Here is an 11931-nt window from a genome sequence, read left to right on the forward strand (position 1 = left end):
AGTTTTCTCTCGTAGATCACGATGATAGATAAGGCACACACTGTGTAGTATTCAAAATTGGCGAGCCTCAATTAGAAACACAAACGTTACACTCCCTATCACGTATGTAACGTTTCATGTGTAACACCAAATGATAACAGTTGGTACACTCGGAGTCCGGTCAAATCTTGCCTGCCTGGGTGAAATCAGAGCGTGACTAAAATTTCGCGCGAAAAATCCAGCCGACCAATCAGGTGTCGTGACGCAGGAGATGTTTGGGGTCACGGCGGGAGGAGGTCACGAGGATTTCCAGCTGGCTCACGTGTCGGTCAGGACGACTCTCGTTTGTTTGGCGACTTTATCTCCGCCTTATCTGCAGAATACACATCAAACAAGCTTCTTACAACTAAGGTAAGTCGGAAAAAAACTTAAGATACTCGTTAGCAGCCTCTGTAAAGGCTAGAAAATGTGAATATGTACGGTTTACCTTTGGGCATGTGAAGAGATTTTTGATTGGCAACATGGCGGCCGGGTTTCAGTAATTCCGTGCAGTCCGCTTTTGGGTCTTTGAAACTGTGATTCAGATTTACGGACTGTCACGTCGATTATGGAGTAGTGATAGTCTTGACCACACTGTGAATTATTTAGCAGTAGTTCAGAGAGCCCGTCTGTTGTAGAAAGCGTGCGTAGGTAACGGTGGAGAACTTGTTGTGTACGTATTTGATGTCGAATTGGAGCACTCAGCTAGTTTTCCTGGTCTTTTGGCTACTGTCCAAACTTACACATCATGGACATGAGTGGGGTTTATAAAATGTCTTATTGGGACAGTGGGAGGGGGCGGCTCAAGAAATTATTGTGATACGAACAACAGGTGAAGGTTGAAACAAACAGGTAACTTGTGTGCGATATGGTGCACTTAGTTATTTGACCACCTGTCTGAGCAGAACAATGGAAAGGCAAGTGGGCCCGGGGGGATTTCCTTTGTGCCCTCCTCATTAGTACTCGTGTCAACCGACTGTGTGCCTCTTCTGCTTGTGAAGATTTGTGTGAATGTGGCTTGACTGGTAGAATAGTTTTAAATATGTAGCTTATTACTTGTATATCATACACATGTGTACTTGGTCTTGGAAAGGACATTATATAATGTACTTGGTCTTGGGGTGAGTTAAACTCTGCTTAAAGACCTAGAGTTTGAGAGTTTAAATATAGACCATTGTTGCTAATTTGACTTGTACATTACTGGAAAGGGTCACATTCCTTCAGATGGGACATCTAGCTGGAGGTCATGTGTTTGAGATGGGCCACTTAAAGCATGTGAAAGAAGCCACCTTGTACCACATTTATCGATTACTAGTATAGTATGGGTTTGCCCAATGAGTGAGTGTGAATGGATCAAATCAATTATTTGGGTCTTCTGCAAAACTGGTGTGTTACGCATTGATGCAATGAATGAATGAATGGAGTTGTTGGAAAAACACCCATGCCAAGGCTTTGAAGAATAAGGGCTTTCACGGATCCAACTGCCATGCGCATGTCAACGATAAAGGCCCCAGACATAATCAAAACACAACTGGACATTGTTATGCAAATCGACAGAGGGAGCCCATATATATCAGGACATGTATAAAGCATGATGGAGACAAGAACTGTCTGAAGTCAGGGCCTTCACCTTTGACTGCACATGCACTTGGGTCATTGAAATCATTTATACCTGCTATTATCATAGAAACAGGTTAATCGTAACTTACCGTAGTCTACTTTGGAAAATATACCAAGGCCAGAGTTACATTTTACAGGTGTGTTGACTTCTGTGTCTGGCTATTATACAACCCCGAATGTTAGCTTTAGCCTGTCTGAAAGACTGTCAATAGGTAGCTGTGTTGACACGTCAAGTTGAGCAAAGTAAGTTGCACACACCCAGACATTGTGATTTATTGCTTCTGACTTGGGGAATTGAGGTAACGTTAATATATTTAGCAGACACCCAACTGGAACAATGCCCTTTCTAACCTTCTCCTTGGTGGTAGCTGACACAAATTTGGTGCCAAGTGGCCCCTTCAGCAGGGAGAAGGTTATGCAATAATAATTTGGAGACGTGGCTTTTCTTTCTAAAGTGATTCAACATTCTGTTACCTTTTTTCTTGTGCTTCCTTTGCTACAGCACTAACAACAGTGGGTCAAGATGCGTTTGGTTATCCTCGACGACTATGACAAGGCCAGTGACTGGGCGGCAAGGTATATCATGAACAGGATCCTACAGTTCAACCCTGGTCCTGATAAGTACTTTGTCATGGGGCTACCTACAGGTTGGTAGAAGTCATTTGACAATAAAGAAATTATAAAACAGATTTTAAACTGTAGTTGCCAACACAATATAGATTAGACAAATTTTGTGGAAGCTACGTATAAAATTTATTTCATAGCTTTTCCATGCATGGAAACCTGCCAGCCTGTTGCTGCTTAGTTGTAGGATTTGTGTGCTAAACAGGGCAGGTAGAATTCCGAACTGACAGTTTGTCACCATAAACGTGACAACAGTGACACCCACTTATATTAAGCTTGCAATAAAATGTATTACGAGCCAGCCAGCTGTAACTTGATATGACAATGTTATCTTAAAGTAAACATAGCCTTTGGCAATGTAACAACCTTCACATTTTAGTCAAGACAAATTTGCATAGCAGTCTACAGTTTGTGATGTGTCTGTTCATAAGTACATTTAAAATTGAATCTGAACTTATATGAGTAGACATATAAATATGATTACACCACAAAAAAGCTTTTACAAAATGATTCAGTTTCTATCCTCAGTCCTTATTTTATCTTTATTTTTATCCACTTTTTTAATTCAGCATCTTTCAACTTAACTACTGACCCGTCAAAAACGAGTTTGACTGGTAATCTGGGTATGTTTTACATATCAAAAAGGGCAAAGCAAGATGTAGGTCATCAACTAAGGCCCCCCATTCCACTAGACAGCTGTGAAAAAAATAACAGAATACACTACGCATAAAAGTATTTGTTCTTTCTGGCCGACAGGGCTATCCAAGTAAAATAAAGGTTCTACTACTACTACCACTACTACTACTACTTTATCTATGAAATTTGCTGAGCAATTTGTTAAATTCTAGGTCGCAGCCCAAGCATGGCGAGCACCGTCCTAGTGGAATGGGGGTATAAACAGCGAAACTGCAAAACATACCCGTTGTGAAGAAAATGAGCAAAAAGATGTGCAAAATAAATCTCAAACCAGATATCTGCTTTCTTTTGAAAGCCCATATTTTTGGGGGACAAAGTTTGGTTCAGTTAGTAATTTGTAATGTTGTTGTACATAAAGATACACACATTTGTAATACATACATGTAGTTGATTTCCATTTCTTGTGACTGTACAGGTAGCACTCCAGTTGGAACATACAAGAAGCTGATAGAATTCCACAAAGCTGAGCAGCTGTCCTTCAGATACGTCAAGACTTTTAATATGGACGAGTATGTGGGTAAGTACTAGTAAAGTTGCCTTTTATTTTGAATCCCAGCTATTGCTCACCTGACTCGCATTTTACAAGTGCACTGTTCATTGCACTTGTCAAGCTAGGGAAATTTCCCTGGTACATTGGACCTGCACATGATACCTTGTATGTACACAGCATTTTTTCTTATAGTCATACATATTGTATGTAAACTTTCTTGTTACAACCAAAAATGTGCAACCAGATTTTTGGAAGTGATGAATGGAGACATGCAACATGTTAATCAATACCTTATTAATTCATGTGCATAATTATTTAAATACAACTAAACAAGAAATATAAAAAACTCTGAGGCATGCAATCTTGAGTCTGTTGTTCATGTCTGTCATAGCCACTCCAAGGATGGAAGTTGTACATTTTACCTGTATATGCCATTTTCCTTTTCTGTTGTAGCCATACCTCGTGATCACCCTGAGAGCTACCACTCCTTCATGTGGGCAAACTTCTTCAAACACATCGACATCCTGCCTGAGAACGCACACATTCTGGACGGCAACGCTGAGGACTTGGAAGAGGAGTGCAGACAGTACGAGGAGAAAATTAAAGAAGCCGGCGGAGTCGAACTGTTCCTTGGTGGTGAGTGAGGTGGAAATTGTCCTTTAGGTCATGCATACCAATTATCTCCTTAGCTCTCCTTGACATTTTAAGTAAGAATGTAGCAAGAGGTCAAGATGTAAAAAGAAGGCTTGGGGAGAACTTGCATCTGACTACTATCAGGCTTTGTTTTCTATGTCTGATGTCAGAATAAGATCTGTAGTTGAGACCTTGTGGTATCGGTGTCACCAATATCACAAAGGATTTTTAAAAATCTTAAAGAGGTATCTTGGACAGTTTCAATACATTGTATTCTTGTTTCCTCAGGTATTGGTCCAGATGGCCACATTGCCTTCAACGAGCCTGGCTCCAGCCTTGTGTCCAGAACACGAGTCAAGACGCTTGCAAAGGAGACCATCATTGCCAACTCTCGTTTCTTCGGTGGTGACTTGGCCAAAGTGCCCACCATGGCGCTCACGGTGGGCGTTGGCACTGTTATGGATTCTCGAGAGGTAGGATGGTTGTACCAATCAATTCAATCAATGACTCATTGGCTGCAATGTTGGAGTTTGATTGTCAGTTTGTAGGACTCGAGGATAAGAAAACGAACAAGGGCACACATCAATATGTTTTTGTCAAGAGAAATTCAAAGTTCGTCATTCTTGTATAAATATTCCACTATACACTGGTGATAACTCTTTCCTTGTGCCTTTTCTCTCCAGGTGATGATCCTGATCACAGGAGCCCACAAGGCCCTGGCCCTGTACAAGGCTATAGAGGAGGGTGTGAGCCACATGTGGACGGTCTCTGCATTCCAACAACACAGAAAGGTCTCACTCATACATCTTTAACATTTAAGCCACACCAATTTATTACCTTGGTACAGTACTTGGATATTTCTAAGTAAAAATCCAGAAAGAAGGCAACATGAAAACATAGGGCTGGTTATAATCAACCTAATTTAGATATCTACCCTGACATGCTTGATTGAATGAAATTTTGTGCTCTACAGGTCATCTTTGTTTGCGATGAGGACGCAACCTTGGAGCTGAAGGTCAAGACGGTCAAGTACTTCAAGGGTTTGATGCACGTCCACAATAAGCTGATCGAGCCCATGGAGAATGGACCTGAGAAAAAGAAACGAAAAGTGGACGAAGGGTACAGGGATTGAGTGTCTTTGATGGTGGCTGTATGCCCTGTAGTGCACTATTCTAACTTCTGACATGGTTTAGAAGTGGAACACTAACATATCCTTCTGTTTGTCTAATTCTAATCCCTTAGGTATATGTTCTAATGGTAATGAATGTTTAACATCTCAAACTGTGGACTGTTCTTAACATAACATTTGTTTAGTGGGAAGTACTGTGGACTGTTCTTAACCAAACATTTGTTTAGTGGGAAGTAAATAGCTACACTGCATCCATACACAAATACAGAAGTCAATTTGAAAACTTCTCAAGAAATCTGGAAATTTATTGCGTTGGTTGACTTCAAAACCTATTTTAGATACAAGCTATTCTATATATATTTCTACAACAATTAAGTTCAGTGATGGAGGGCTTATATGTGAAAAAGTATAATTTTTTTGGCACAGAAGTTCAGTTGCAGTTGAAAAAAGCAAATATGTAGACACTTCAAAAATACACATGGTAAATGAGAAGTGACGAGGTGTATTTGAAAAAAAGGAACTTGCATGGGCTGCATTGTGATATCCCTTTGCATGGGTTGCATTGCAATAAATGCTTGGTTTTAGATGGTATGTTGCATGAATACCCTAACATCATGCATAGAAAAGAATTAGTGAATGCATGCATAGAATTGAAATGAGGAAAGTATACAGCTAGCATGTGAAGTCTCTGTAGAATAGATACCATATATGGTGTTTGCAGTCACATGACTGAAACAGTCCACCGTGTTGGATGGTTAAACTTGGAGAAGTCAGACCTATGTCTCAATGATCTGACTGTAATCATAGATATAAACCCAAATTACTTGCTCCTGACAACCTCCAGGTTTGACCATCCAACATGGCAGACAGACAAAACTTTTACTATAGTCATGTGGCTACAATACCTTATAAGAACTTAACTGTGGTGTGGTGTTGTTCTCATGTGGTTAACCTTTTTTTCAATAAATACTGTTTCATGTCTTTTTGTGTTGTCATTGTTGTGTTTCAGTTTCGTTTTACGTCATTTGTGGACCTTGTTTCCCCCACTTCATCTTGGAGTGATAGTATGACAGACAAAACATGCAAAACAGTTTTGTGTTGATGATAAGCAATGTATGCATTGTATAGATATACTTTCACTGTTTGTGTTAGATTTGTAGATATGACTGAAATGTACAGTTAGTCAGTTATTATTACGTTATCAAAAGTGTTGAAGTAAAAAAGGGTTTGCACTGTCACATGTAGTCTTCATCTCCATTTGGCACACTTGCATTCTTTAGGTTTCCTTTTTTCTCTTCATAATTCCTTTTCCAACCCAACCTGTTTGTAGAATAATAATCTCCTTTGCAACAATAGCATGTGCCACGTATGGTCTTAGCTCTAGAAGAAGATTGTTTGAAATTACTTTAAAGATTTCTTTAAAAGAAAATACATGTTAGATTGAATTTGTTCAGACCATTTTTGTATTGACTTAAAAAGTTCCCCCATGTTGTAACATAAAACCTCCTTGTTTGTATGAAGGTGTTTTAACTGTTCACTGATGAATGTTTTTCCTCCCTCTTGCTGTACAACCCCTCAGGATAAACAAATGAAGACTGTATCATGTCCCATCTTAAGAGGCAGGTAAGAACAAGATTTTATTCCACATTTGTGTTCACATGTATGCAATTCAAATTTGCTGCCCAGATTTTACATTAGGGGGCAGCTAACACTTTTTCCCTATTACTTTTTTTTGCACGTTCAAACTCTGTACACTGTACATAGTACATGCTCAAAAAGATGATCATTTGAATATTCGTCAATATTTTTACATACTGAACAGCATATGTCATATATTTTACGCCTTGACTCAAGTTCCTTTTTTTTAATTGTTGCTACCTTTTTTGATTTTTGATAAGATCTTCACAACTTCTGTTATGTGGTAAATTTTGGCAACTTATAACGTGTCTTGGTTTTTTCCAGGGTAAAGTAAAGTGGCTGTGAAGCTGCTGTTCTAGAAAGCTGTAGTGGTGTGGCACATAAGCGAAGAAGGAGCTGACTGACATAGAACACTTCTTTTAAGGCTACACCAATTCAATGTGTGGTTCTCAGGTTTAAAGAAATAATGCTCAACAACATGCAAAGAGCCTGAATGGAATGTTTTCACCGTGATACACGAAGTTTTCCTGCAAGCCATCTTGGCCTATTGCTTTATACAGTATGTCTGTTTGGTTATCCAAGAACCAAGGACATAATTTGGTGCGGCCTTAGATAAAGCAAGGACGTCATATACAATATGATGTCCTTGGATGAAGTAACATTTTCAGTGTTATGTGGACTTGTAGATATATACTGACATATATACTGACATATATACTGACATATCAGTATTTGGATCATCGTAAGCACAAATGCACCAGGTATTGTGGTTTAATTTGTGTGATCAAACTGAAAGACTTAAGAGTCATTGCATGAGAAAACCAGGCAGAGGTGGGAAGATGGGGGTCGGCCAAATCGGCTCAAACTTTGTATGTGTGATAGGTATGTGGAACTATGAACAGCCATATAATTAAGACCCTCCAGCTATTTTTCGTTATGGCGTTCTGGGACCCCCCTCCGAGACCCTCAAAAATCCAACAATTTATGGCTGAAAATTACTGAAATTGCAATAGCTACCCTGACAATGCTGATTAAGATACGATTATGAATTTTATATTTCCATATAGAATGGATTCTCTAGTTTTACCTACCAAAAGTTGAAGGTGGAGCATTGAAATTAAGAGGGTGTACTAGGGGGTTACCAGAACCAATGAAAACAGAATTTTCATCTTTTTGAATTTCAGTCATTTTTAAGGGGCATTATCTGCCCTGGGCAGTGGCTTTGGAGAATGGTTTTACTGTTGCTGGACAGAAACATCTACTGATTCAAAAACAAGTGTCGTAAATTTGGGACATTCATAACGCGAGCCGTGAATGGGGGCTCTTTATGGGGATTTTTCGGGTTTGCTATAATAAATCAGGTTGTGACGTCTCACTACGGGGTAAGTTATAGCATTTTTTTTCTGCCGCTGGGTGAAAACCATGCATAATTGTCATAAAATGCTAGCACAAATCAGAAATGTTGATTTGGGCTCTCCATGGGGGATATGAGGATACTTAAAAAGTAAATTAAGCTTGTTTTGCACATTTTACAGTTGCTTTTTAAGAAGTTAATCAGTAAATTAAAAAGTACATAAAAAGTATGTGCAATTATGAAGTGGTCAATAGTGAAAAAGGCTATGTATGGGGGTTAGCAGGACTCCACATATGTGATATCACTGGTACACGCAGCTATATGGAAAATTAAGAAACAAAACTGTCACTATTATAACAAATGTCAGGGAACAGTTTTAGACTAAATATATATCGCTCGTTCTCAGTTAAATGTACACATTTTGTAATTTCCGTTACCGATTGAAGTAACACGTTCCTGGCATTAAGATATGCCACATATAAGATGTCAAACTGTTGTTCTTATGACGACTTAAAACTTTTTTAGCTTTTAAAAACGGCAGTTTGGTACCTTATATGTTGCATACCTTAATGTCAGGAACGTCTTACTTCTAACGGTAACGGAGATTACAAAATGTGAACATTTAAATGAGAACAAGCGATATATACTTATCAATTTGGGTCAGTACATGAATCATAATGAAATCGACAGATTGAACATTGTAGTTGCAATTGTTCCATTTCAAAGAACATTCAATATTTGCTATCAAGCATCCTCCAATAACTCAGCCAATGGCTGTAGCTAGTAATTTCAATCTCTGTTAGTAAACAGACTTACAAAATCTCAAATGATACAATCCATACAATTCTTGCAATACAAGGCACCTGGCCATTGGCTAGCGGGACAGCCAGGTACTTGGGAGCTAAGTGGTTAAGTACTATGCTACAGCTGCAATAGTTTTGAATATTATTTAACCAATGCAGTATCAAAACTAACAGCATTTAATTTAATCAAAAAAAAAAAACACCCACCAAAACATACAATTTGCTGTAGGCGGTTAGAGGTTGTCATAATGTTATGGGAATGTAAAATCTCAAAGATTGAAAAAAGTTAAGGGCATCATTGAAATTCTCTGCATGTATTATTGCCGTAATGTAGATAATAATGCATTGCTAATAGCCAATGTTTCATAACATAGAAAAGTCCATAGAAACAGCCTAACATGTGCAGGTGCGCACAATGGTCTCCACTGGGCAGATGAGGCTTTTCCGAATATGGTGCTGGTCGTGTTAATGGCAAGTGGCAAGTACATGAAAATTGTAATGCGTCACTCCTGTCAGCTTCAAGGCATTCAGCCCTTCATCACATTTGGCACGTTTGCAGATGTTCGTTTCTCACAATGACAGATGATTGCAACAGTTGATATTTTTTTGTATTATCCAACCATTTCATCCTCTGTGAGGTGACACAAGTCCCTGTCAAGCATGACAGAATAAAGATCATTATCCTGTAAACCAACATCCTCATTAATCACCTTCTTGAGAGTCAGATTGAGTAAAGAACAAGTTGATGTGCATGATCTTGGACTTTTGCGTAATGATACTCATCTGTTCAACGCGTATGTCTGTTTCTATGGACCTACTAGTATAGCATGATTGTAAGAATTGCATGCATTTTGTAGATACAAGTAGCATCAAAATTTTAATATGGTATGTGTAACTCTGGGAATAAAAATTACATTACATACTACAGTAATAGGCTACGTTTTTTGAGAACACTTTAAAAGTTTGCTAATCTGTGAACTGTAGTTTGTTAAATTCAGTATGATACCTTTACTGATCCCGATTGACCATCAAAATTATATATATTTAGTTTAAATCTAAAATTGTTCTTGACATTTATTATAGTCTAATTCTTTTATTGTCCATATAAGGTATGTGTAGCTCTGCAACCATGTGCAGGAGTGTGCACCAATGATAATGAGGAGTTCTGATAACCCACATGCATAGCCTCTTTTTCAGTATGTACCATTGAATGAATGAATATGTACATGATTATTTAGTGAGAAACTAACTAATTCTTAGATAGCAACTGTAAAATGTGCAAAACAAGCTTAATTTACTTTTTAAGTATCCTTATATCCCCCATGGAGAGCCCAAATCAACATTTCTGATTTGTCCTAGCATTTTATGACAATTATGCATGGTTTTCACCCAGCGGCAGAAAAATTTGCTATAACTTACCCCGTAGTGAGACGTCACAACCTGATTTATTATAGCCCCAAACCCGAAAAATCCCCATAAAGAGCCCCCATTCACGGCTCGCGTTATGAATGTCCCAAATTTACGACGCTTGTTTTTGAATCAGTAGATGTTCTTCTGTCCAGCAACAGTAAAACCATTCTCCAAAGCCACTGCCCAGGGCAGATAATGCCCCTTAAAAATGACTGAAATTCAAAAAGATGAAAATTCTGTTTTCATTGGTTCTGGTAACCCCCTAGTACACCCTCTTAATTTCAATGCTTCACCTTCAACTTTTGGTAGGTAAAACTAGAGAATCCATTCTATATGGAAATATAAAATTCATAATCGTATCTTAATCAGCATTGTCAGGGTAGCTATTGCAATTTCAGTAATTTTCAGCCATAAATTGTTGGATTTTTGAGGGTCTCGGAGGGGGGTCCCAGAACGCCATAACGAAAAATAGCTGGAGGGTCTTAATTATATGGCTGTTCATAGTTCCACATACCTATCACACATATAAAGTTTGAGCCGATTTGGCCGACCCCCATCTTCCCACCTCTGCCTGGTTTTGCCTGGTTTTCTCGTGCAATGACTCTTAAGTAGTAATTTTTGAAAAGACACATATTTTGGTACTTGACCATAGCAATGTAAACCTACACGAAAGAGATATTGATACAATTAATTTCCACAGATATTAGAAGTACCTCACCTTACCTACCCATCTAATTTGGGGGCACACGGACTGAACTGCTTTGTCGTCTGTCTTTTGATATTTAAAGTATTTATCTTTAGGAAGTCCAAGAAGAAGTGATATACATATTATAAGGGAAGTAGAAATGAATTATAAGAAGAGGTGTCATTAGAAAAGGGGAAAGTCTTGGAGAAGAATGTACATGTCAGTATTTTATCCCTTTCCTCAGGAATTGGATTTACTAGATGGTTTTTCTAAAAGTGATAGTCATTTTTTTTTCTTTATTGCACTCTTATTTTGGTATCTCTGAGATGACCATATAGTCTTTCTTCACTGGTGATGTGCACAGTAAAGATATGCACAGTTAACACGTAATGTAAAATTAGTATTAAGTTTTATCCTGCAATGTACTTAGTTACCTTGAACTTAGATTTTAGATTGGTAACATATCTGCTCTTTGTATTGTTTGACATATAACAATATGATTCAAAGCTATGTCTTCTGGTAGTCTGGTGGTTGTTTTCTTGTGTATCTGTTTTTGTGTGTTCATGTAAATGCATATACAAGAGACAACTGTTTGTCCATTCCTTCATTCCTATATTCATTCAATCTTCCATCCATCCATCCATCCATCCATCCATCCATCCATCCATCCATCCATCCTTCCAAAGTTATAGCCAAACTAGTCAGAAGTAAGGGTCAGCAAAAATCCTTTAAAAATCCTTGCAAGAGTGGAAAATTTTGATTGCATTTCTCGCTCCCTGTTTTTCTGACACCCTACCATGAAGAAAAACGTGGCATTCAGAAAAACGCAAA

At 38.3% G+C, this 11931-nt stretch overlaps 1 protein-coding gene across 2 annotated transcripts; it reads left to right on the forward strand.

Annotated features, from left to right (window-relative positions):
- The first annotated feature begins 255 nt into the window (after positions 1-255).
- LOC136436679 (glucosamine-6-phosphate isomerase 2-like) lies at positions 256-7669 on the forward strand. Of its 2 annotated transcripts, XM_066430861.1 has the most exons (9): positions 256-390; positions 2141-2285; positions 3374-3475; positions 3902-4084; positions 4370-4554; positions 4765-4872; positions 5055-5200; positions 6790-6833; positions 7173-7669. In XM_066430861.1, the coding sequence occupies exons 2-8, from the start codon at positions 2162-2164 to the stop codon at positions 6800-6802; spliced, it is 861 nt and encodes a 286-aa protein (XP_066286958.1). In that variant the 5' UTR covers positions 256-390; positions 2141-2161; the 3' UTR covers positions 6803-6833; positions 7173-7669. The 2 variants fall into 2 exon arrangements, with proteins under 2 accessions (XP_066286958.1, XP_066286959.1); XM_066430862.1 differs by lacking the exon at positions 7173-7669 and having other exon boundaries at positions 6790-6837.
- The last annotated feature ends 4262 nt before the right edge of the window (positions 7670-11931 follow it).

This window comes from Branchiostoma lanceolatum, chromosome 6 (assembly GCF_035083965.1).
Source record: "Branchiostoma lanceolatum isolate klBraLanc5 chromosome 6, klBraLanc5.hap2, whole genome shotgun sequence".
NCBI lineage: Eukaryota > Metazoa > Chordata > Leptocardii > Amphioxiformes > Branchiostomatidae > Branchiostoma > Branchiostoma lanceolatum.

Excerpts from the sequence above, each read along its gene's own strand:
- LOC136436679 (XM_066430861.1), top strand. The coding sequence starts at position 2,162 with ATGCGTTTGGTTATCCTCGACGACTATGACAAGGCCAGTGACTGGGCG. Across the intron at positions 3,476-3,901 it reads TAATATGGACGAGTATGTGG|CCATACCTCGTGATCACCCT; the intron begins GTAAGTACTAGT and ends TTTCTGTTGTAG. Across the intron at positions 4,555-4,764 it reads CTGTTATGGATTCTCGAGAG|GTGATGATCCTGATCACAGG; the intron begins GTAGGATGGTTG and ends TTTTCTCTCCAG.